General features: G+C 34.5%; 1 protein-coding gene across 2 annotated transcripts in view; it reads left to right on the plus strand.

Annotated features, from left to right (window-relative positions):
* The window catches only part of SENP6 (SUMO specific peptidase 6), a 76,178-nt gene that overhangs the window by 7,845 nt on the left and 40,834 nt on the right, over positions 1 to 27,499 (plus strand). The window contains exons 2-6 of one of the 2 annotated variants that reach the window (XM_089921750.1): positions 9,543 to 9,636; positions 12,014 to 12,074; positions 21,052 to 21,194; positions 22,185 to 22,280; positions 26,984 to 27,004. In XM_089921750.1, the coding sequence (XP_089777876.1) occupies positions 9,543 to 9,636; positions 12,014 to 12,074; positions 21,052 to 21,194; positions 22,185 to 22,280; positions 26,984 to 27,004 (415 nt within the window). The remainder of the gene's footprint in view (positions 1 to 9,542; positions 9,637 to 12,013; positions 12,075 to 21,051; positions 21,195 to 22,184; positions 22,281 to 26,983; positions 27,005 to 27,499) is intronic. The other variant, XM_089921751.1, reaches the window with a different exon arrangement.

Here is a 27,499-nt window from a genome sequence, read left to right on the forward strand (position 1 = left end):
CTACAGAGCCACCTAAAATTGCTTTATTGAGATTTCCTGACGTTTGCATTTAATTCGCTCTTTACGTTTTCTTTTACTGCTTTTTTATTTCTAAGTTGCAGAAGTTAACTTCTGTCTCCGTGATCCTTTTTTAAAAATTCTATTTTTTATTATTGTAAAACCTTATCAATAAAAAATTATTAGGAAATATTTCATATCTGTGGAATATAAAGCATAATATAGCAAAAGCTCATGTTCTACTTCCTAGCCTAAAGAAAACATTACTAATACAGTTGAAGCTGGTCTGAACCCTTTCTTTTTTTTTTTAATTTAAAAAAAATTTTTAAAGAAATTTATTTATTTTTGGCCGCGTTGGGTCTTCGTTGCTGCACGCGGGCTTTCTCTAGTTGCGGCGAGCGGGGGCTACTCTTCCTTGCGGTGCGCGGGCTTCTCATTGTGGTGCTTCTCTTGTTGCGGAGCACGGGCTCTACGTGTGCGGGCTTCAGTAGTTGTGGCTCCCGGGCTCTAGAGCGCAGGCTCAGTAGTTGTGGCGCACAGGCTTAGTTGCTCCACAGCACGTGAATCTTCCTGGACCAGGGCTTGAACCTGTGTCCCCTGCATTGGCAGGCAGATTCTTAACCACTGTGCCACCAGGGAAGTCCCGAACCCTTTCTTTTTTGCATCTTTCTGCCTCCTTTCCAGGGGTAACCACCATCGTTAATTTGGTAGTTATCATTCCCATACATTTCTTTGTACTTTATGTTCTTATCTCTGAACCTGTGTATGTGTACAAATTGTTTTGAATGTTTAGAATATTTTATAAATCATGGCATACTGTATTCTGTAATTTGCTTTTCATTCTTGCAGCATTGTTTGAGAAATTAAATTATGTTGATAAGAATAGGTCTAGTGCTTTGTCATAGTATGAATATACTACCTTTTATTTATGCATTTCCTTTTTTGTGGGAATTAGGTTGTATCTAATTTTTTACTATTATATACATTGCTACTATGAATATTTTAGTATGTCTCATATTGCTACTGTGAACTTTTTTTTAAAGTATATTTCCTTGTGCACATGTGTGTGTTTCTCTAGAGCAGGGGTCAGCAAACTTTTTCTGTAAAGGGCTAGTGAATATCTTACCCTTTGCATTCCAAACAGTCTGTCACAATTACTCAGTGCTGCCAGTTTAGCAAGAAGGCAGTTACAGATAATACATAAGCAAATGAGTGTGGCTGTGTGCCAGTAAACCTTTTTGAACACTGAAATTTGAATTTTATATAATTTTCTTGTAACATGAAACATTAGTCTTGTTTGATTTTTTGTTTTCCCCCCTAGCCATTTAAAAATGTAAAAGCCGTATTCTTAGCTTGTGGGCCTTATAAAATCAAGCAGCAGGCCAGATTTGGCTGGGCCATACTTTACTAACATCTGATCTAGGGTATTTCTTAGCAATGGAATTATCAGGTCATGTGCAATTTCAGCTTCACCTAAGTATTGCCAAATTGATCTCCAAAGTGCTTTCACTAGCACTTTTTGAGTTTTCTGTTTATACACATCATTACCCACTTAATAATGTCTGATGTTTTAGTTTTTGCCAGTCTGATGTGGTTATCAGATGGTGGTTTGAATTTGTAATACTCTGGTTTATAGTGAGATTGAGTATCTTTATTACTGTGTTTTTAAAAATTGTTCATTGTTCATTGAATATTCAAAAAATATTGAGTGCCAACCTAGAGGTAATCCCTATTCTATGTGCCTGTGGTGTGTGAGTAAACTAAACAAAATACTCTATGAGTTTCTTTTTGTTTTTTGGGTTATTTTGTGTGTTTCCTCAGTTCTTAGTTGCTCATGTTTTCTGCACATTTTGTTCTGTTGGAATGTTGGGGTTCTTTATATAGTCTGGATAGGAAACCTTGGTTAAATTACGTGTATTGAACATACATCTTACAGAATTATTACTTGTCTTATTTTTAAACTCATGGAATAATTTTATGAGCAGATTTTTTAAATGTAGTCATTTATTGTTTTTTTCTTAATGTCTTGTGCTTTTTGTGATAGAAGAAATTCTTTGATCTTATTGGTCCCTTATAACTTTACTTTTTTTGGTTTTACTAATCACTGTTCATTTCTTTAGTTTTTACGATAGCAGGAGAGTGCCAGTCGGCTGTACAGTTTGGGGTAACAGAATCTGAAAATCTATTTGTAGTGTATCTACTTCTTATGTTTTCTTTACATTTAAAAAAGTTTTTTAAAAAGACTATTAATGGGACTTCCTTGGCGGTCCAGTGGTTAAGACTCTGCTCTTCCACTGCAGGGGGCACGGGCTCGGTCCCTGGTCAGGAAACTTAAGATCCCGCATGCTGCGCAGCATGGCCAAGGAAAAAAAAAAAGACTTTATTAAATACTTGCAAACCATATATCTGATAAGGGGTTAATATCCAAAATATATAAAGAACTCATATAACTCAATAGCAAAAAACCCAAATAATCCAATTAAAAATAGGCAAAGGACTTGAATAGACATTTTTTCCAAAGAAGACCTACAGATGGCCAACAGATAGATACCTGAAAAGGTGCTCAACATCACTAATTATTAGGGAAATGCCAATCGAAACCACCATGAGATATAACCTCACGCCTGTTAGAATGGTTATTATGAAACCATGGTGACCATGTGCTGTTGGTGGGAGTGTAGATTGGTGCAGCCACTATGGAAAACAGTATGGAGGTTCCTCAGGAGATTAAAAGTAGAACTACCATATGATCCAGCAATTCTACTTATGTGAATATATCTGAAGGAAACAAAAACACTATGTTGAAGAGATATCTGTGCCCCCCTGTTCAGTAGCCGAGACATGGATACAATCTAACTGTCAATGAGTGGAAGAACGGATAAATATGTTGTGTATATATACAATGGACTATTATTCAGACATAAAAGGGAGAGAAATCCTGCCATTTGTGACAACATGGGTGGACCCTGAGAGCATTATGCTAAGTGAAATAAGAATGCTGTGTGATCCCACTTATGTGTGGAATCTTAAAAAAAAAAAAATCCCAAGCTCATAGAAAAAGAGAACAGATGTGTGGTTACCAGAGGCAGGGCACGGGACGTAGGGGACTTGGATGAAAGTGGTCAAAAGGTACAAACTTCCAGTTACAGGATAAATAAGTACTGGGGTTGTAATGTATAAAATGATGGGTGGCTATAGTTAATACCCCTATAGGGCTTATTTGGAAGGTGTTAGAGTAAATCCTAAGAGTTCTCATCACAAGGAAAGAAACTTTCTTCCTTCATTTCCTTCCTTCCCTTCCCTCTCTTCCCTTTTCTTTCTTTCTTTCCCTAGCTTGCTTTCTTTTCTCTCTTTCCCTCTTTCTCTTTCTCCTTCCTTCTTTTCTCTCTTTCTTTCTTTCTTTCTTTCTTTCTTTCATCTATATGAGTTGATAGATGATAACTGAACATATTATGGTAATCATTTCACAATATATGTAATTGAAGTCATTATGTTGTACACCTTGAACTTATACAGTGCTGCTCAGTTATATATCAGTAAAACTGGGCAGGCAAGACTTGTTTTTGCTTTTTATTTTTCTTTTTTCTAGCCATGCAAAAGAGCTACTTATTATTTTTTAAGAGCAGTTTTAGTTTCACAGCAAAGCAGAAGGTACAGAGATTTGCCATACACCTCCCACCCCCACATCTGCATAGCCTTCACCAGTATCAACATCTCCCACCAGAGTGGTACAATTGATAACCCTTCACCGACAAATCATAGTCCGTAGTTTACATTATGGCTCACTCATTGTGTGGTATAGTCTGTGGGTTTGGATAAGTGTGTAATGACATGTATCCATCATTATCATGTCATATGGAGTATTTTCATTGCCATAAAAATCTTCATTGTTCCACGTGTTCATCCCTCAGCCCCTCCACCCTCACCTCACCTTGGCAACTACTGATCTTTTTACTATCTCCATAGTTTTGCCTTGCCCAGAATGTCATCTAGTTGAAATCATATAGTTGATCGCCTTTTCAGGTTGGTTTCTTTCACTTAGTAATAGGCATTTAAGGTTCTTCCGTGTCTTTTCATGGCTCTTACTAAGTGAGTTCTTGGTATATTTCAGATGTGTTTTTTTTGCAAATATTTTCTCCTAATCTTTGGCTTGTTTTCTAATTTTCTTGGCAGAGCAAAAGGTTTTAATTTTAATGAAGTCCAGTTTATCAGTTCTTTCTTTCATGGATTATACATTTGGTGTTTCATCTAAAGAGTCATCACCATACCTAAGAGTCATCTAGATTTTCTCCTATGTTATCTTCTAGGAGTTGTATAGTTTTGTATTTTACATTTAGGTCTGTGATCCATTTTGAATTAAATAACTTGCTAAGACTTTGATTGCGATTGCACTGAATTTATTGATAAAGTTGGAAAGAACTGACATCTGGACAGTATTGAGTCTTCCCATTCATGAACATGAAATATCTCTCCATTTTTTTAGTTTTTCTTTCATTTCATTTATCAGTTTTGTAGGTTCCATCATAAAGATTTTGTACATATTCTGTTAGCTTTATAGCTAAGTATTTCATTCTTGGGGGTGCTAATGTGTTACTGTGTTTTTAATTTCACATTTACCTTGCTCATTACTGGTATATAGGAAAGCATTTAATTGTTTTGTATTAACCTTGTATCCTGCAGTCTTACTATAATTGCTTACTAGTTCCAGTAGGGTTTTTTTTTGAGTGATTCTTTCGGATTTTCTACCTAGATGATCATAGTATTCCAGTCTTTCTTTGTCTTTCTTTACCTTGACATGTTTAAAGTATACTGGACAGTTATTTTGTAGTTTGGGTTTGTCTGATGTTTCCTCATGATTAGATTTAGGTTATGAGTTTTTATAAGGAATGCCTTGGTAGTGATCTTTTGTCCTATTACTGGTGAAATTAACTTTGATCATTTAGTGTTTGCCAGATTTCTCCACTGAAAGGTACTATTTTCCCCTTTGTAATTAATACATATTTTGTGGGAAACTGCTTTGAAGCAATATAAATGACATATTTCTCTTCAGATTTCATCCATTAGTTTTAGCTTCTTTCCATTTATTTATTAGTTTCAGCATTCCTTGATGATGCATCCCTGAATCATTTTTTATTATAATGGTTTTGTTTTGTGAATTATATTCATAATTTTCAAATGTTAACTCTTGCTTTTAGAATAAACCCTACTTGATTGTAATATATTTTTCTTTGTCTATCACTGGATTTGATTTACTGATATCTTATTTAGGGTTTTATATCTGTCTTCATGAGAGAGTGCTTGGTAATATCCTTCCTTAAATGTCGTTATCAGGTTTAGGATCAGTTATACTGACTTCATAAAATGAGCTGCAAAGTGTTCCTTTTATTTTATTTTCTGGGAAAGTTTAGGTAAATTTGTTGCTGTATTTTACAAGTTTGAAAGAAATTATGGGAGAAGCCTTCTGGGTCTGAGTTTCTCTTTACAGAAAGATTTATAATAATTCAGTTTCTTTTATTGACAGCAGTGTTCAAAAATTTTTTTTCTTGTGTCAGTTTGGTAATATCTGTGCCCTCATAGGTGTTTAAGTTTGCTTTCTCTAGTCAACTAAGTCAGTTCCTACCCATCCATCAAATTTTCACCTTTCATCAGTTTAGTTACATCTCTCATCTGCTATTATCTTCTTTCTGGGTTCATTTTGTTCTTATGGGTTTCTGCTTTTTACCCCTCTTTCCATTACTGTCATTTTACTGGAGGGGTATGGAGAAAAATGCATATATTTAATTTACGATGCTTAACTGGGATCTCTCTTTAACCTTTGTATTTCCTTTCAATTTTGTAAGTACAGTATAGTGGACATAATTTTCCATTCTGATTCTTAGGAGTGTCAACCATAACAGGATATTGAAGTGTGTTGATACTCTCAAGGACTTTTGAGGGTTCAGAGTTTTTGTCCTTAGTGCAAGTTGTCCTAAAATTTATGTTTTTAGAATTTGCTTGCTTTTTGTAATTTATTTTTTCTCATTGGCAGTTATCACTTTCATGAGGTTATTTTTCTTTCATCTGTTAATTTATAGCTTCTAATCTGTCAATTAGGAAATCCTGTGATTACACTTGTTAGAACTGTGTGTACGGAACCCTGCTTCTTTAGAGCGTACACAATATAAAATCTCTTGACTTTTCACTGCTTAGTGGCCTTTTTTGTTAACTTGCCTGACTCTCAGTGATGGATAGAGTCTTTATAGACAGTAATCATCATAGTTTATTACCTTTTCTGTGTTGGTAGCATAACTTAAACTTAACCCTTTCTTTTTTTAAAAAACAGGTTCATTTTACATTTGATTTTTGAAAATTGGGGTGGGGGATAACTTTAGATTTATAGAGAAGTTTCAAAGATGTTAGAGAGAGTTTCTGTATACCATTTACCCATCTTCCCCTAAAGTTCCCAACTTAGATAATTGTAGTATGTTTGTCAAAAACTAGGAGATTAACATGGGCATAACACTATAGCCTAAACTACAGACTTGACTTGGATTTCACTAGTTATTTCATTAATGTCCTTTTCCTTTTGCACAGTCCAGTCCAGGACACCACATTGCATTTGGTTGTCATGCCTCCTTAGTCCCCTCTGATCATGACAGTTTCTTTATCTTCCCTTATTTTTCATAACCTTGACAGTTTTAAAGAGTTCTGGTCAGGAATTTTGTAAAATATTCCTCAATTTGGGTTTATCTGATGTGTTCTTGTGACTAAACTGGCATTGTGGGCTTTTGGGAAGAAGCCACAGAGCTGAAGTCGCATGTTCATCACATCATGTTAAGTATGCTATGAATAAGACATCACTTCTGATGTTAACTTTGATGATCACTTAGCTGAGATAGTGATTGGTAGGTTTCTCACTGTCAGTTTACTTTTTTCCTTTTTCTATAGTTGACTCTTTGGAAGTGAGTTACAAAGGTCAGCATATACTGAAGGGAAAGGGAATTCAGTTCCATCTCTTAGAGGAGAGTTTGTACATGTATCATTTGGAATTCTGTAAGGAAGATGTGTCCCTTCTCACCATTTATTTATTTATTCAATTATTTATATCCATGTGGATTCATGAATATTTATTTTATTAAGGAGAATTATAATTCATATCATCATTTTTTTAAAAAAACGCCTTCTTCCTTTCTGGCCCTACATAATACTCCAGGCTTATCTTGTATTTTTCCTGCGTCATCTCTAGAATCAGTCATTTTTCCTGGGAGCTCTGGCTCCTTGTATTGGAGAATGGTATTTAGAAAATAAGATCTGGTTGTAGGTATGCTTGTTGCTACTGGGGTATCACTGCTTCTACACCTTCTGAGGACAGACCCTTAGCTCTGTATACTAACCCATGGAACAGCATATCTATATTCGTGTCTGTATCTATTAATCTGTATGTGTATCAAATAAAAGTTGGTACTGATATCTCTTCCTCTAATCTAGCACCACTAGAACGAACAGTTCATTCTAGCTTTCCTCTCTTGTTTTTTTCATAACTTCTTTTTCTGAAAGGGAGACACCTTGCTCCTATTATCTACTATTTACTTACTTATATTTACATTATACATGTAAAGAAGTTTCAGATTTACTCATGATGACTTGTTTCCTCCTGTTTCATGATATTTTGGATTGTGAACTCATTTTTTTTGGAAACGTTTTTTGAGGCATTGAAATTTTACTTTTTTTAGAGAAGATTTATATTTGATTCTGCTAGTCATTTAGAGGTTTTGGTGATTGTTTTTTTGCCTTTACAAACAGTTTTTTACTGTGGAAAAATATACGTAACATAAGATTTATTGTTTTAACTGTTTATAAATGTACAAGCGTAGATTGCCATTAAATACATCCATAATGTTGTGCAGCCATCACCACTATCCATTTCCAGAACTTTTTCATCATCCCAGACAAAAGCTCTGTACCCATTAAAAAGTAACTCTACATTCTCCTCTCCCTCCAGTCCCTGGTGACCTCTATTCTACTTGCTCTCTGCATTTGCCTATTCTAGTTACCCATATAAGTGGAATCATACAATCTTTGTCCTTCTGTGCCACTATTGCACTCATTGTAATGTTTTCAGAGTTCATCCATATTGTAGCATGTGTCAGAGTTTCATTTCTTTATGGCTAAATAACACTCCTGTATGTGTGTGTGAACACAGCATATTTTGTTTATCCATTAATCTGTTGATGGATATTTGGGTTGTTTCACCTGGCTCTTGCGAATAATGCTGCTGTGAACATTGGTGTACAAGTGTCAGAGTCCATGCTCTCAGTTATTTTGGGGTATATATCTAGAACTAGGATCACTGGGTCATAGGGTAATTCGTGTTTAACTTTTTGAGGAGCTGCCAGACATTTTCCACAGTGGCTGCACCATTTTATATTCCCACAAGCAATGCGTAAGAGTTCCGATTTCTCCTCATCCTCACCAACACTTATTATTTTCCATTAAAAAAAAACAGCCATTCTAACGGGTGTGAAATAGTATCTCATTATAGTTTTGCTTTGCATTTCCTTAACATCTGGTGATATTGGGCATCATTTCCGTGAGACTGTTTTAATTATGGGCTTTTCTGGGCCACATAGGTTATGAAAATTCTGGTACCAAACCTGAGTGATTATGAGCTGATGTTTAGGAATTCCCTAAACATGGGGTGGAGAGATACACTTTATTTGTCATTATTAGTTCACCCCCAAACCCAGAGCCAACGGCAAGATGTCATAATTATCCCTACTGTCTCTTTCTTCAGTAAGCTTCTTTTTTCTCCCCCCCCCGCAACCCAGCTCACCCAATTGGATTGTCACCCTTCAGGTCTTCTGGTCTATGATCTGACCTTTCATTTTACTGAGCCTCCAAACCTGGTCTTCCCAGCCTCTAGGCCTCAGGTGTTTGTCATATGGCTCAAAAACAAATGACAGCTTCAGAACTTCATTTATTTCTCAGGTTCCCACTTTATAGCTGTTTATGGCTTCGGGGTATTTCAGGCATGCACTTAAAATTTTTCTTAAACTCATCGTGAGCGTGTTTGGTGTTCTGATCTGGAGAGTTATTTCTAACATTGAGTTCACCCTGATGCTAACACAGAAAACCCTGGTTTGTCTCTTTTCTGCTAAAAGGCAGAGATGATTGGCTGAGGTAAAGAAAAGGCTGGTGGTCTGGATTTAGTTCTCATAAATAAGGCAAGCAAATTAACAGGTACTAGTTTCTAGAACCAGTGATCAAATACCGTGGAGATGCAGGGTTGATTTTTATGTATTTCATATTCATGTATCCCCATCCACATTTTTATTATATTTTACTGATTTGAGCTTTTTTTCTGTAGCAAACTCACACATATGGATGAGTGTAAATTAGCAAAAACAGATTTTAATGTGTTCTTTTTCTCTTTAGAGGAAATAATCAAAAGGCAAGCAAATTAAAAGAAAATCCTGACTAAGCAAAGAGTTTGGGAAATGCTCAATTTTATTTTGTATTGAATGGCTCTATTAATGAATACTTATCTGAGTTTGTTTTTATTTCAGCGTTGGCTAGATCAGAATCTAAAAGAGATAGAGGTTTTAAAAGAAATTGGAGCTTTGATCATGGAGAAGAAAGTGAAGGAGATACAGATAAAGAGTAAGAATGTTTTTTTCCCCCTCAGATGTTTTATAAGAATGAAACTTTTCATTAGATAAACAATTTTATTCCATGGAAATATTTTTAAGAGTATGGTATTCTTAAGAAAACATTGAACTCTTTTACAGTAGCATTAAGGAAATAAAAAGCAATTTTTTTATTGGTATATAATTTTGTGGTTATATTTCTTCATCTTTTGAAATGTATAAATATATGCATATAGTACATGTAACCTTATAATTAAAAGTTGACCTGGGCTTCCCTGGTGGTGCAGTGGTTGAGAGTCCGCCTGCCGATGCAGGGGACACGGGTTCGTGCCCCAGTCCGGGAAGATCCCACATGCTGCGGAGCGGCTGGGCCCGTGAGCTATGGCCGCTGAGCCTGCGCATCTGGAGCCTGTGCTCCGCAACGGGAGAGACCACAACAGTGAGAGGCCCGCGTACAGTAAAGAAAAAAAAAAAAGGCGACCATACTACAGGATTCCTATTAAAGAAATTGTTCTTTAAAAATAAAAAAATACGGCATTCTGTTCACGTAGTGATTTGAGAAGCCACCATTTATCAGGAGTAAATGAACCCACATTATGATTCCTGAAATTTGTAAGAAAGTTTAGTGTCTTTCTTTCCAGTTGTGACTCACCCTGCCCCCCACCACATTCATCTTAGATTGCTAACAGAGAAAGCAGAAACCCTGTAAATGATAAACACAGGTGTTGACCCAGACAGACGTTAAGCAAAGCGTTCATTACACTTTGTTAATGTACTTGGAATGACTGCTGTAACTTTTTAAATAGTTTTAATAGAGCCTTTTGCGTGTCATGAGATTCGTATTACAAATTTAGTATGGCTATTAGTTTCTTAGTTTACTGATCTGGTTTTCCACTGGCCAGAACAAACAGCAAATTAAGAGACACAAATATATACACTAACTTCTACCGAAACTGCAAATATTTTTTAGAAATTTTACACAAGAAGTCATTCAGAGTATATTGGCTAAATATTGTAGGTGCTTCACTTCTGTCTGGGCAACAGCTCCGTTCATCATTACCACTTTATGTGCCTTCACCTATGAGATGTTGAACTGAAGTGAAGTTTTATTTGAGGGAGAGCTTTGAACTGGTAAGTTTCTCACTCGAAATTGGTATTTTATGGTTTTCTTTCTTTCATTTCTTTTTATTTCTGATTATATTTTATAACAGACATTTGTTATTTATGTAGTTTTGAAAAATTGGAATTAAATCTGAAATTGAGTAGACCGCTTGTAAACGTTAAAAAGTATCCCACCTTTTTTTTTTTTTTGTGGTATGCGGGCCTCTCACTGTTGTGGCCCCTCCCGTGAGGAGCACAGGCTCTGGACGCGCAGGCTCAGCGGCCATGGCTCACGGGCCCAACCGCTCCGTGGCATGCGGGATCCTCCCGGACCGGGGCACGAACCCATGTCCCCTGCATCGGCAGGCGGACTCTCGACCACTGCCCCACCAGGGAAGCCCAGTATCCCACCTTTTAAGCATTTTTGTAAAATGTTTGCAGGACAGAATTTTTAGCATTAAAAAAGTTGGGATGTATACAAACAATAATGAAACAAACATTTTACATTTTTGTTATAAATAGCTAAGATTTTATTAAAAATAGCTTAGCAGAATTGTCTTCAGAAGGGTGTATTTTGACTTTGTTAGAAGATTTGTCATGATTATATATTAAAAAAATGTGTCTTTTAAGGTGCTACCTGTCCTGTATGTTTCACTTATGAATTGTACTCTTTGGTTTATTACTATGTTCAGATTAACATGAACTGTTAATAGATATATCGGTTTTTTAGAATCAGGTCAATGATTCTCAGTAAAGGTTTGATATTTCCCACAATGGTAGAGGTATAACTATTTTATTGGGTTAATACCATTGCAGTTACTTTCTTTTCATTAACTAAAGTTTTCTTACCAGTATGTTTCTTTCCCTCTACTTTGTTTTTCAGCCCCTTTCCCCTAATTTAAAATCCAAGACAGAAAGGAAAAATGAGTGACTATTTATGAAATCCATAGTTAAGAAAAGCAAAACTATGTGTTCATTAATGGCAGAGGTCAGGAAACAGTGGCGCATGGGCCCAGACTGGCCCACCCCTGGATTTTTGTTATAGTTTTTTTGGAACACAGCCACACAGATAGTCTGTGGCTACTCTCATACTACAGTGGCAAAGCAAAGCGGAGTAGTTGCTGCCAAGACTGTATGGCCTGCAAAGTCTAAAATATTTACTCTCTGGCCCTTTACAGAAAAAGTTTGCTAATCTCTATATTAGGTGACGACAGAGGCTAAAACTTCTGAATTTAATGTATGGGTTGTAATTGTCACTTAAGGCTTTTTCCCCTTTATTTTCTGTGTAGTGAGGCAAATCTGCTCAGTGTAGATGAAGATGAGGATTCTGAAACCTCAAAAGGAAAAAAGGCAAGTGTTACTTTTTATTTTTATTTATTTATTTTTTTAGGTTATATACTAAAAACTAAAGCTTCAAAAGAAGAGTTGTATTTTTGATTGTAAGCCCCAACCACCCACTTTCCTACCCCAAAGGCAAATGATATTCCCAGTTTCTTGTTTATCCCATCAGAAGTATTTTATTTATCACAAAGAAAATATATATTCTCGCCCCACCTTTTTTTTTTTTTTTTTTGCGGTACGCTGGCCTCTCACTGTTGTGGCCTCTCCCGTTGCGGAGCACAGTCTCCGGACGCGCAGGCTCAGCGGCCATGGCTCACGGGCCTAGCCGCTCCGCGACATGTGAGATCTTCACGGACCGGGGCACGAACCCGTGTCCCCTGCATCGGCAGGTGGACTCTCAACCACTGCGCTGCCAGGGAAGCCCAAGAAGTGCTTTAATAAAGCCTTGTGCTTATACCTTTTCACATCTTTACAGTGTATTTGTAGGATAGATTTCTAAAATTGCAGTTGCTATTTCAGGAGGTAGATTTACATGTGATTTTGCTAAATGTTGCCAAATGCCTCATTCATAGGAATTAGCATTAGCCATAACTGCTAGCAATGTATGAGAGTTTCTCTTCTAACTTTGGGGAGTATGTGGTCAAACTTGAATTTTTGCCAATCTGACATAGTACCCTCTTCGCATATTTCCTGTACTTACAGTTGAATAGTATTTTAGAGACTTTTAAAGTTACTTTTTTCTCCCTGTTTTTGTGGGTTGTTTTTTTTCCCCACATCTCTATTTTGACATAATTTCGGGAACTTATAGAATTTAAAGTTTTTCTCTATAAGGCTACTCACACTGGAAAACTATAAGGTTTTTTACATTGCAGTTTTCTCTAGCTTTTATTTTAACATTTTGATTCCTTAGAGTGGGGCTATTTAGGTGTTCTTCAGGTGGACACAAATATAGTGAGCTTTGTAGGTAAAAGTAAAAGGTGTTTTTCATCATGATCTTCTGTGACATTGGTCTTTAACTTGAGGGGGGGTTGCTTGCAGATTAGATGCCCTTTTTTTTTAATGTTGATACTTTTAAAGTAAAATAAAACTTATATGACACTTATGTATCCTGTGATCTCTAAAGGTAATTCATAATTGATACTCAGCATCATCTGTCTTAATAGTACATGTACAACAACATTGTAAATCAACTATATTTCCATAAAAAAACTTAAAGAAATACATGTGCCATTTCCTCTTTAACAGTTGGAAATTTATATTGTTCCTTTTTCTCCTTAAATTCATATTTCTGTTCAGTTTTCCCACAAAATTTTAACATTATATGTGTATTTTAACTTCACATGATGTATTTTTATGCAATTGAAAATCTTTTAATTACTCTATCATACTGTATAGATATATATTCACTGAATAAAAATATACATTCACTGAAATTTAATATTAAATGATATTTTCACTAAAAGTTGCAAGTATTAATTTTTTTTGCTGGATTGAGTTATCTTTATAATTACTAATAAACATGTAATTTATAATTATTGAACCTATTGTATAGAATTATATTGGAAATGTATTTCTTAAAGTGATGGTGTTGATGTTTTCCTTCCTTATTCATTTAGTTCATGTGTCCATAAATAAATGTTATTTATTGGTCTAATAAAACTTTCAACAGTGATTTTCTTTTTCAACTTTTTTTAGATATAAGTGCTGAGAAATCTTGGTCATATAATAAATAGATGGATATAGAGTTTTGCTATAGCATTATCATTCAGTTCTTTCCTTTTGAATTAAATGGCAGGAAAATCACCTAGCAATGTAATAAAAGTTTAAAAGTTAAAAATAATTTGTAATCCAGCCTCTGCATTTATTGTCTTTCTGAATTTGGGGGAAATACACTAAAAAGGCTTTATCAAGACTTAATGATTGGCTAGTAGCTACACTTGTTACTTTTAAATTCCTTTTAGATTCCTATTTTTTAACCAGATAATCTCAGAAGTAATTGGAAAAATTGAAATCTTGTTAATTTTTAATTGGTTTTTGCCAATTTTTTTTCGTAAGAATAGTTTTGTAAAATATTGTGGTTTTTTGTATATTTTCTTTAAAAGAACTGCATATTTAACTCTTTTGATCTATGGAAAATGTCTACATATAACTTACTTGTCAAGGCCAGTTCATAGTACAGCCAGTCAATTAAATCAAATGTATTATTTATTTATAATAAATAGTGGTTTTTTTCTGTTTTCATTTCATATATACACGTTAATCTGCATCTTCATGATGACATTTCACTTTAGAATTCTAGGCAGAAAAACGTAGCCTTGGTTTTTTGTGTTTTTTTTTTTGCGAGCCTCTCCTGTTGTGGCCTCTCCCGTTGTGGAGCACAGGCTCCGGACGCACAGGCTCAGCGGCCATGGCTCACGGGCCCAGCCGCTCCGCGGCATGTGGTATCTTCCTGGACAGGGGCACGAACCCGTGTCCCCTGCATCGGCAGGCGGACTCTCAACCACTGCGCCACCAGGGAAGCCCTGCAGCCTTGGTTTTGACCTAAGCTTTTTTACCTGGTTGTAATAAAGGCATGCACATTTAAAGGTTTGTTGGTTTTGCTTTTGTTTTTTTAATGCTTTCTTTGAGTTGTTTTCACATGATTTGTTCCTTGGGGCAGTGCTTTTCTTGATAATAACTGGAGTAAAAGATACAAAGTCATTGAATGCAAATTTTCATTACTTTTGCTTTTCCATTTTGCATTATTGTTGTATTAAGAAAATCTTAATTTGGTCCAGAACACCCAGTTTCTAACCTGTGGTTCACTTTTAACAGAAATATATATAAAACAGGGAAAGATACGAAGCCCTACTACTATTTCATGTGCCAAAAGAGATTCCAGATGCTATTATGTCAAATTGTTCCTTTCAGGAGTATTTTAGACTCTAGTACAATAAATGAGAATTATGTCTTTTGTAAAGTGGAAAAAGGTTTGGTGTGAAAGTGGAGATAGGAAAGGAGATATTATATGTACCTTTCCTACAGATGGGTTTTAAAGTAAATCAATTTAAGAAAGTGTTAAAGTGGAGATTGAGGATTTAGGAGTTGATTTTTTTAAAATTATCCATGCCCATTTGTCCTTTAGAAAGTCTTTGTGTATCCCAGGGTTTTAAATATCCCTGGATTTTTAATGGCTTGTGAGTAATATGTAGGTCCATATGGAACATTGGTTTAAACTAATATAGTCCCTTTTTTGCATTCAAAAATGAGCATGGAATTAGGAGAAAGCCTTTATTTTGGTTCAGAGTGTCTTAGTGTTCCCTTTCTCTTCCACAGAATAATCTCTTTGCCTTTGGATTTCTGCAGTTTCATTATGCCTCTTTATATAAAGGATGTGTATCTTTTATTAATTCTGAAAATATTTTAGTTATTATCTCAATATTGCCTTTCCTCATTTTTTCTGGAACTTTTATTAGATATAATAAGGCCATCATTTTTTTCCATGTCCTACATATATTTTATATGAAAAAGAAAAGAAAGGATAAAGGGCAAAGAAAGAAGTCATCCCTGTACCATATCCTACGTGGTTTCCTCAGCTTTGTCTTCCAGTTCACTTACTTATCTTCAGCTATATCTAATATGCAATTTAATCTATCCATTCTTTTTTTTTTTAATTTCAGTGACATCATTTGTAGAACTTCCGTTGGTTCTCTTTCAAAATTTTGTGTTTTTCATAGTGTCTAGTTCTTTCTGTACTGTTTCAGTTTCCATTTTGTTTTTAAGAATTTCAGTGCCTTTAATATATGTTTTTAATGTCTCTAATCATTTAATAGATTCTTTTAGGTTATCTTATTTTCTTATCTTATTTTAGGTGCTAAATTTCCTGACTACTTTTTTGTTTTAGTTAAATTGGCTTTGTGATGTGTGATAAGTTTGGGTGGAAGGTACCACATGTTGATAACTTTTGCACATTTAGCAGTCCCAATGAGATACACATTCATACAGCAAATATGTATTGAGCACAGTGTTCTAGAGATAGAGAGCAAAACAGACAAGTTTCTTATTCCTATGGAGCTTATATTTTGGTAACTGGCTGTTTATTAGTTATTTATTAGTTATTAATGATTAACGTTAAGGGTTGGCAAACCAACGCTCACAGGCCAAATCTGGCCCACAACCTATGGCCTATGAACTAGAATAGTTTTTACATTTTTTAAATGGTTGAAAAAAATCAAAAGAATACTGTTTTGTGACATGTGAAGATTACATGAAGTTCAAATCTGTATCCATAAATATTTATCGGAAAACAACTGTGCTTATTTGTTCATGTATTGTCTGTGACTGCTTTTGTACTATAAGAACAGATTTGTTTCAGCAGAGACTGTGTGACCCTCAAAGACTAAAATATTTGCTGTCTGGCCCTTTACAGAGAAAGTTTGCTGACCCCTGTATCATTGTTTATACTGTGTAAATATTTTCTGTACAGATTGATATCCAGTTGAGGGCAACATAGCTTTTTTGGATGGCTGGTGTATTAGAGTAGTTAGGCAGAATATCAGATTTTAGGTCTGCTTGCAACTGTCTACTCTATAGGATGGTTGTGAGAATTATGAGAACATGTAATCCACCTAGTACTTGGCACTAGCAAATCTTCCATAAATAGCAGTGTTATTGAACCTTTGTAAGCTGGTTTTCCTTTTCAGATAACGATGTGTTTATAGTTGCTTTTCTGACATCAGTTACGGCCCATGTTTGTAGTTTTATAATCATGTGATTGTTTTGTGCTAATCCATTTGTCCACAGGAGTTCTCCTGATGTTGTGCTTGCATTAGCTAGAAAGCTCTGTTAGGCTGCTAAATAAGGGGTTGGAGGGGAAGGAGAATTAAAGTTTTTCAGGGGCCTTTAGACTGAATATATCATCTTCTCTTTAGTAGTAGTAGTGCTCTAATCTGTGATTTAGCCATAAAACGTTCAATTTTTACTTGTTTACACCTTATTTCTCCCAATAATTTGATGTAGATTACCAAGAGCACAAATAAAATGAGAGAAAATAAAAATTGTTAATTACGTAAAGAGATGTAGATGTGCCACGCATCCAATATAATTTATATGTTGTATTTTAATTCAACAGGTATCTCTAAATTTTCTTGCACCTGGAATTATGTCCTATAGGTTTATGACTGTGTGAGAGGAGAATCTTTTACAAATGTACATCCTGTGATTCTCCTGTGGAGTGATATCCTCCCCCACCACCCCAGCTACTTTCTAAGTATAACAAATAGTAAGGAACCTTTCCTAAGGGAATTTGACAATACAGGAAAAGGTTTTCATGAGATATCTGCAAAACCAGAAGTACTGGTTGTCTTATTGCTGACTGAAGTGCGTGTAGCTTTTGATAGTACCTTAGGGCAGCAGAATTGGGAAATTTAAGAATTTGCCTTATGCAAATCTTGCTCTATTGATGGACTTTAGGTTGTCTATTGCTATGCCTAAATGCTTTCTTAAAAAGAAAATTTGGAAATGTTTAAGCACTTGATCAGAAATATGTTGAATTAGCTGAATTATATGCCTATATATTGGGTGAGATAATTTTGGCTTAACCAGTTCTTAAGAGGAAGGATTAGCTTTCTACATTTATATAAAGGAATTTTTAGTGCAGTTCCTTTGAGTTTGAGATTTTCTGTATCCTAATGATTTTGAGTGTTATCTGGAATAACATAGTTTGGTTTTGCCTCTTGTTAAGAATTTATATGTCTACAAATAATACTATAAAAATTCCTTATACAGTGTAGTATGAGAAAGCATAGGCTTTGGAGTCAGGTCAGTACTTTGTTCAAATCCTTTTAACTAGTTTGGACAAGTTACTTTGCTTTTTAAGCTCAAGGATCTAATAGCATAGGGGTAGAGTTTCAGTAAAGTTTAAGGTGTTATATGGTGGAGAGATTTTGTTGGAGAAAGAGACTTAAAGTGGGAAATTTGAGCATGTTAATCCTATCACTCAGTAGCATCAAGTAATTGACCTGATACTTTAGGTGCAGTTTCTGAATCCCAATCTGAAGAACTACTGAAATGTATAAAATATGGAGATTAAATGAGATACTGAATATAAAGTAGTTAGCATAATGCCTATCCATAGTAAGCACTCAAATATTAGTTGTAATTATCTATATACGGAGGAATGAAATTATATGGTTAGCCTTTAATGGAAACTTTTGCTTCCCAGATTCTTTTTTTTAAAAAATTTATTTATTTATTTATTTTTGGCTGCGTTGGGTCTTTGTTGTGGTGCGTGGGCTTCTCATTGCAGTGGCTTCTCTTGTTGCAGAGCATGGGCTCTAGGCGCGCGGGCTTCAGTAGTTGTGGCTCGGGCTCTAGAGCTCAGGCTCAGTAGTTGTGGCGCACGGGCTTAGTTGCTCTGCGGCATGTGGGATCTTCCCGGACCAGGGCTCGAACCCCGTGTCCCCTGCATTGGCAGATGGATTCCTAACCACTGCGGCCACCAGGGAAGTCCCACTTCCCAGATTCTTAACAGGACATGTATCAAAATCACGTGCAGCACTGGCTCTCCAGTGTTAGTGTACATCAGAATTACCTGGAAGGTTTGATAAAACAGATTGCTGGACCTTACTCCCACAGTCTCTGATTTAGGAGTTCTGGAGTGGGGCCTGATAATTTGCATTTTAAAGTGTTCTAGGTAATGCTGATCCTGAGAACCACTGACTTAGGGCATTTTTGCAAAATAACAAAGGAATAGGCCAAAGTCACAGTGACTGGATGTCCTGAAATTTCAGATGAATGTAGCTTAATGACCAATTGTTTATGATAAAATAATTTATGGACTTTCTAATTGAGGATATCTGTGTTTCTACTTGAGTGGGAATTAATAATTACTGAATTCCTACCTATTTGTCCGTTCCAGAGCTAGGCAGTTTGTATATAGCTTTGTTGATGCATAAAATAACCTCGTGATTATAAGGAAAGTTACCTGGCTAGGAGACAATTCTGTTTGATTCCTGAGTTATCTTTCTACAATAGCACTATGTTTCTGTGAAAAAGGGTCACCAAATGCAGAAGTGATTGTATTCTCTTTCTAATGGAAATGAAATAGTGTGATAACCCCTCTTATGTTTATCCCCTATAGTTCTGTTCCTGTTATCAGTTGTTTCTCTTGGTTTTGGTCACATTGTCATCTTTATGAGCTTGCTTATGATTGGTAGGTATTGCATATGAAAAATCACAGAGATAATTTGAGGCCTAGGATAATATTCCCTTCCTGTAGGGATACACATTTACTTTTGGCTAGTGACCAGGAGGAGCCTTAGCAGTCTCACATCACCTCGATCCAGTGGCTCTCCAAACGTAGTTCCCTTTTTAGCAGTATCTGCATCACCCGGGGACCTGTTAGAAATGCATATTCTCAGGCTCATCCCAAACCTCCTCAATCAGAGTAAACTGTAAGGGTTGGACACAGCAATTTGTTTTAACAAACCGTCCAGGTAATTCTGGATTTACTCTAAAATTGGAGAACTGACTTAATTGAGTTGGAGGTTGAGATGAATGGAAGCTGGATTTATAGTTGTAATTCACCCTTATTCATAGGCTATATCCTCATTCAGATTTTGAGGTGTTTATGAGGCAGTCAATACTTGGTGGATGTTGAACTCTGCTTTTGTCTCCCCAGTTCTCCGAGTCTTCTGGGAGTTCAGCTTAGCTTCTCAGCCTCTCATCTTCTGCAACTCCAGAAGTTGCATCTTCTGGAGACAACAGGTGTCTCAGAGAAAAATATGAATCTGGGCTCAGATCTCTGAGTTTCTTGTCCCTGATCTTAATTCTTAATTCTTCACTGCCTTGGTAGCCCTCAGGTGCTTCAAACAGATTTTCTTTTTTTTTAAGAAAATTTCTATTTTGTCCAGCTTTCTGGTTTTCAGAGAGTAGAGGGAAGATTGAGCTGCATTATCTAATCTGCCATCACCATAAATGAAGGAGTCCGAAGTACATGGCTGTAAAAGATTTAGAAGTAAAAAAAATGTCTCAAAATGATAAGCAGTGTTTTCAAAATACAGCTTTTTGGAGTTTTGTGATACAGACATGCCTCAAAACAAGATGGTGCTGGCACAGTGAGCTCTTCTCCAGAAGACATTTTTTGTGGGAGATATATGTTTTTAGGGAACTGTTAGGTTTCTGTGGAGATAATTGATGGGGCTAAAAGCCAAGTTATTATCTTCTTATGACTACATTTTCTTGTAAAAGAGTAAAAAGTAAAATATTAGACTGCTGTTTCAAAACTAAAAGTAGGTAAGAATGATTTTTAAAATGTTGTTTTGGGTAAATTATCACTAAGAACTGAGGAGTTTTGTCTTAAAGAGTCGGAAAACAGCTTTTAAATGTCTTGTGCAAAGAATGTAATAAAGCTAGGTTTCTTTGTTGAGGAGAGCTTCCCAAGGAATGAGCCATCCTGTTGTCATACTGTAATCTCTGCAAAGTGATTGTTATTGATGTGTTTGTATTATTATTTTCAAGTATGAAAATATGAAGACATTATCTCGGTTTCTGTGTTTATATAGAAATTTTGATGCTACAGCCCAAGTCCTTGTACAATGACAATTTACTGCCATATTTGGTTGTACTGTCCTACGGGTAGCATCAAGGCCTGTTAAGCAGGGGAAATGTTTATTTTTTGCTTTCGGGAAAGAGCTATCTTAAGATCCTCTACCATATCCCTTCTGTTTTTCTCTTTTAATTTTCTCAAATATCTTGGGTGATATTGAAATGAAAAGGAAATAACATGATAAACTCCCATGTTCCTACATATTTATGTTGTCCTTAAGGGGAAAAAAAAAAGTATTACAGTTGATTACTCTTAGATCTGTGCCGCTGCCATCCTTCTCCCCCATCCCCAATATCTGGTACGTTTTTATCGCTTTTTTAATAAATGGGTTTTCAAATAATTGTTGATAAATTATCTTATTATGTTGTTTATTGACTTTAACATTTATGGTTTTTACAGTTAAATCGTCAATCTGAAATTGTTGCTACTAGTTCTGGTGATCCCTGGAAGACATGTACAAAACGAAACAGGACTGAAAGCTTAAAACCTTTGAAAGGCAACCCACTTGGACTTAACATGTTGAGCAGCACTAAGAAATTGAGGTATAGGCACTTCACCACACATTCCTACAGAAAAGATAAAGAGTTTGACACCAAAAACTAATTGGCCACTCCAACTTAACACCTTTTCTTTTCACTTTGTCAGTAGATCTAATCCTACACACTGGGCATCTTTGCTTTGAATCTTGGGAATAGGCTTGATTGCAGTGATTTCTTGGTTTGGAATTAAAATATTGAAAGAAAAGTTTCAGCAGACTAATATTTCATAAGATGATCTTGCTTTTATGAAGTTAGCAAAATCTTGGTTATAATATTAGAGGTAGGTCACGTCTCCTTTAGGGAATACTTACCAGGATTTTCTCAATGAGGGACTCTTTTTTTTTTTTTTTTTTTAAGATTTCTTAATTCCCCTTCTCTTCTAGATATAACTCATCTTTCCTAGTGGTTGTCATAGTGAACCACTATTACTGATATAATTGGACTGTTACATATTCCAGAAATAGGGTTGAAGTCACTATTTTATTTCTACTTTGTCAATTTATAGACAAGTGAGGTACATAAAGGCTAAATAATTTTCAAGTCAGTGGTAGAATTCAGCACTTTTTATTTTTTTTATAATTAACATTTAGTATTATTTTGGCATATAAGAAAACTTTTGTATATTCATAGTACATAGTTTGTATACTCATAGTACATAGATAGTCTTAAATAGAGAATAAGAAGAGGAAATATATCGGGATTAATTTACAGGAATTCTTACAGTATGAAACATTCATTTAGGATTCCTGATTTCTGTTTTAGTGTTCTACTCTTTATCTTCTTTCATGAACTGGATTGGAAACATTTCAGAGACAAATTCAGAAAGTGGAAAACTAATGGACAATTTAACATGGTCAATGGGTTTATGTATAAAAAATTTTCTTTAAGTGTTACAGGTTTTTGTGTGGGTATGCTTAGATTTTAAAGGGTTTATTTTGCATAAGTGCATAATTTTTCCCTGTTTAAATTATTCTTTGTTTCTTGACTCTGCAGTGCAAATACACAGAATGCATCATTATGTTCTGGAACTGTAAGACGTTTTCCTCATACTAATGCACAGATAGCAATAGTAAAAACAGCAGCCCAAAGGTAAGGATTCTGATTGCCTTTGTTTAGTATATATACACCATCCTCTTTAATAGGAGTTTTTCACTGCCTTTTTTTTTTTAAACCTTTTTTTTCCTTAATTTGTGGAACTTTATTATGTTTCCATTGTCTCTAAAGAGATATTCATGTTTCTGAAATAATTCGTGTCCTAGAATTTTTTTATTTTATATCTGCTTTTGAGTAAATCACATTCTGTAGAGACATTTTAAGTAAAAGCTATTCTGTTGCATTATGTTTCTGTTAAATTAAGCTGATTTTTACAACATTTGACAGAGAAATCTTCAGCTGGTAAGTTTAGTTCTGATGAGTAAAACTACAGTTATTACCTTTCTTTGTAAGGTTTATAAGATTTCATAGCATCAAAGTAAATCACATTATTAGTTTTAAATGTTCGAGAAATTTTTGTGTTTTCATAAATTTGAGTGTTCTCATTGATCATGAAAGTATTACTTGAATCTTGAAATAATGAACATAACAGTGTAATGCTTGGTGTTTTTAAATGCTTTTGAGGTTTTTCATAACCATTTTTGGATGGTTATGAAATTTCAGTTGAATTTCAGTTCTTCATCAGTTTCAGTTGACCAAGAAATTCTTAAGCTCCAACAATTAGAAAAATAATTTATTTCTTGCATTTTGAATAGTTGCATAAAATTTTTATAACTAGTAAAATTTAAAGATTTTTTTTAATATATGCTAGATGTTGTTCTTCATTTTTTAAAATGTTGATCTAGACTGCTACTCATTCAGAAAATGTGTCCTGACTCTTACCCTTGCTGTATTTGCTATTTATGTAGATTTGCTATAACAGAGATTTTCAACTTAAATACCTTATATCATTCTCATACTTTAGGACAATAAGAAAACCTTTCCTTTGCTTAAATATATTATTTTTCGTAGTTTTGACATAAGATATTTCAGAAAATCAACTAAAAAGATGGAGAAATTACTATACATACCACAAAATTGGCTTGCCTTACAAATCAAGCTTTCTGGCCTACATGTGGCACAAACATGAGAACAAACAATAAAAGGAGAGTAATTAGCGGGAGGGAAGAGGGATAGACACACTGTTTCTCACACACTGATCACATTGATAGAATTCATCGCTAAGAAAGATCTGTCTACTTGCTATTCTGAAATGTGGTCTAAGTTGAAGTACTGATTTATAATCAAGTGATATATTCTACAACCAAAATTATTATTGGTTTAGAAGTTATCTACCAGTTTAGAATTATTTACACTATGCCTTATTCTCCCCATCCCTCCTTTCTTCATTGGTAATGTTAAAAAATTGATTCCAGTTTGGGAATTGGTATGTGTTTTGTTTTATTCTAGGTCCTGGCACATCTTATACCTTGCCATGTGTATCATTGCTCATCTGTATAAAAGATTAGATTCTGTTAATAGGAAGTGGTATTTACTAGTAAAATACTGTTTCTTACACACACACACACACACACACACACACACACCCCTAATTTAATTTGTATTTAAAGAAACAATCCATTAAGGAAAACAGATTCTACTTATGTTTGTCTCATAAAATAAACATTTCTTAGTCCTACTGCAGTGTGACTGTTGTTAAAAAGATTTTGAAGTTCAAATACCAGTCATGGAGAGTTTTTTCAGTTTTCTTCCTTCAAAAATATTGAGTGATTTTATGCTACATACCAGGTATAGGTACAAAGTAGTCAAAGATGAATATGACAGTATTTGCCTTGAAGCTCAAGTGTGGTTAGGGTAAAGGACAGAAAGACAAGTAAACAAATGATTACCTGGTGAGTGCAGTGTAGAGATATACAAAGTATGTGTAGTACTGTTTACAGAGAAGGGAGCAGTGAGGAGTTCACAAAGGAAGTATTAAAGAAGCTTTTGAGTGTTTTAGCTAAAAGAGAACACTCCATGCATTAGGAACCACATCTTCAAAGGCATGAAAAAAAGCCTTCACCTGAGATGATTGCTACCAAACTTTTGGTTTTAATTAGTGTAGTGTTGGCACAATTGTCAGGCCTCAGATGAGGATGAGCCCACTGGCTTTTACAGTTTCTCCTAATTTTTCTTATTTTCTCAACTCTTAATTTGAAATTATTAAAGGAAATGCCACCAGTTGGTAATTCACACACATAATCCATTACTCCTGGGGTGAGTGGTATAACTTGTCTTTTAAGTAAATCAGACCTGCATTTTGAATAATTTGTAAGATATGGGAACAAGTATAGCACACGTTTTTAGTCTAAAAGAAATGAATGAAGATTGTTAAAGTATCAGATCAGATTAGCTGCTATTTGGAGAATATTATGATTGCAATCAGTTTTCTTACTGCTATTCCAAATGTTAATTTAATTCATATTTAAAAGATAGATTGTTTATATACTAGCAGTGATGGAGGAGGATAGTATTAGTATGGAAGAAATGAAATGCAGAAAATTAAAAATCTTTGTAACTATACCATCTCCACTCCTAACTTTAACCACACTTGGAAAAAGAGCACATTTACTGGTTTATGTTTATTTACATTTTCACCATTTTGTTTTGTTTTGTTTTTTATTAAGGATAGGTAGAAAGACTTAAAAGGACCATAGGGGGAAATGAATGTCTACAAAAGCATATATAATCCATAAATGGGAAAATGGGCTCCTGGAATAAGCAAGATTTAATTATTAATGAAAAGCACCACTTTGAAAGAATTTTTGAAGTCCAAAATCAGGTCATGGATACCAGAATCAATCACTCTATCTTTTTTCTTTCCTTTTTTAAAATTTTAAGAGCAGAAATAGTCCAGAAAGAATGTACGTCGACATTTTTACAAAGCCCTATGTTACTGATAATGGCTTCCCATCTCATTTTTTAAAAGCTTTTTTCTTTCTTCTTTTTTTTTTTTTAATATATATAAACTCTTCTAGGGCAGGGCTTTGGTAATAAACACATATTGAGGAGTATTGGAGAATTACCATAATGTATAAATTAGATATAGTAAGTGCATTTTTCTCAAGGATAAGAGAAATGAGGATGGTGTATATATTTTTTGGTTTTGTTTTCTTCCTAACTCCCTTGGTTTATTGGAAAGAACCAAACCTGTTTCTTCTACTTTTACTCTGTCTTCTACCTCTTTTACTCTCAACAGGTGAGTTTAAAGAATAAAAGCAAGAGAGTACTAAACTCTTCTCACTTCTTGAGCACAACAGTGTAGGCTTGGAAATGGCTAGATTAGGTATTAACGTCTAACTTTTCGTTTTTATTTTACTTTTCCTGGAAATATTACACCATAAGAAATAAGTATATAAGAATAGACAGACTATATTTAAACTTTTATGTTTGTATTTTGTTTCACTTTAATAGGGGCATGATAATTTTCCTTCATTTTTCTGTCATTTGTCCAACATAAATTTATTTTATACAGATTATCCCATTTTTTAAATAGCAGAAGTAAAAGTTCAAATGTGGTATTTGTGTAAGTTTATAATAATATTTTTCCTTACTATTAAAACTTTTTTAAAAAATGTGTTTCTTTTCAATGTTGTTTATGTAAAACCAACTTACCATTATTATTTTTTCTTAATTTGCTAGGATTAAATTGATATTTTACTGTGTGCTTCACGTGATGGGAGTATAAGAGTTAATGTGGGGACTCAGGGATTTTTGTGAACTATGTTTTGCTTACAGTTCTGAATATTTAGTTTCTTTTGTAATAGGCATAATTCTAGGATGTGAATCTTATTCTAAATTGAGGGTTTTATAATTTTACCCTTGAGTACTTGATATTGATAGCTTTTTAGATTTTCCATGAATTGTGGAGAAGGGTGGACATTTTATACATTGGACTTTTGGTTAGAGGCCATGATTTTAAGTCTCAGGACTTTTCTTGTGTCCCAAACCGTGTACTGTATTTGTATTTAATCTAAGGCTTTTGTGCCAAAGTTTCAGCCTTAAAAAATTTTTCTTTTCTTACTCAGAAGCAAATACAGTTGGACTTCTGTATCTGGGGGTTCCACATCTGTGGATTCAACCAAGCACAGATAAAAAAAAAAAATCCAAGGGAAAAATTCCAGAAAGTTCCACAAAGCAAAACTTGAATTTTCTGGTACTCAACAACTGTTTACATAGCATTTACATTGTATTAGGTATTATAAGTAGTCTAGAGATGATTTGCGGTATATGGGAGGATGTGCTTAGGTTATATGCAAATACTATACCCTTTTATATAAGGGACTTGAGCACCCACTATTTTGTTATCTGCCTTGGGTCCTAGAACCAATCCTGTGCAGATAACCAAGGGATGACTTTAATCACGCCTGATAACGGGATTGGGACCTCTAAAAATTTTATAACTTCTAGGAAGTTGTATTGATCCTTGAAGACAATTTCTTTAACCACTCTAAAATAACGTATATCCTCAAGTGTTGGATGGTTAAATAAAGCTCTTTCAAGAATTTTTCAATCTTTGTACATACTTTTTTATTCTTTAAATATGTTTAGATATAAATTATTTTCTGTACTGACAAAAATTGAAAGCCAATTTACATATCTGACAAGATTCAAAACACTAGTATATAACATATATATAATGTGTTTAAAACAAATTAATCACAGAGTTTTGCCTTATTGACTGCAGTTACTAAAACTACAATGATATATCAAAAATGAGGTCTTGCCTCTTACATTTTTTTTCTTTTTCATGTTTTAAGCAGTCTGGACCAAAAGGAAAGGTAAGCTCAATATTGATGAAATTAGAGCATGGATACAGCAGTAAAATACCAGATTATTTATATGCTTTGAAAAATGTCCATTGAACTAGAGTTCATCATTAAGTTTATTAATTATTTTAATAAAAAGGAAACTAATAGCACAACATGATATTTGACTTATGTGGGTAATATTTCACCATAATTCTCAATATATATATATATTTTCCATGAATGATTATTATATATTTATACTGATATGTAACTACTTTTGTTTTAGAAATAGAATATTTCAGGATCTTAGTAGTAAAATTGTTTTCAGTTACTTAATTTAAATATTTCTTGTATTTCAGTGGTAATATTTTTGTTTTATACTTTAGTAGAGTGAGGGGAAAAATAGAAGTAGAATACCTTAAGCTTGGAGTTAAAACTCTAAACATCAAAAATTTGTGACAGAATTTTATGATCACTCTTTGTTCCCTTTGTAATAACACTGGCAAACACATCATCCTTTAGCAG

The sequence above is a fragment of the Delphinapterus leucas genome, chromosome 12 (genome assembly GCF_059928025.1).
Source record: "Delphinapterus leucas isolate spDelLeu-1000000601 "Yukka" chromosome 12, BTC_Dleu_Yukka2, whole genome shotgun sequence".
Taxonomy (NCBI): Eukaryota; Metazoa; Chordata; class Mammalia; order Artiodactyla; family Monodontidae; genus Delphinapterus; species Delphinapterus leucas.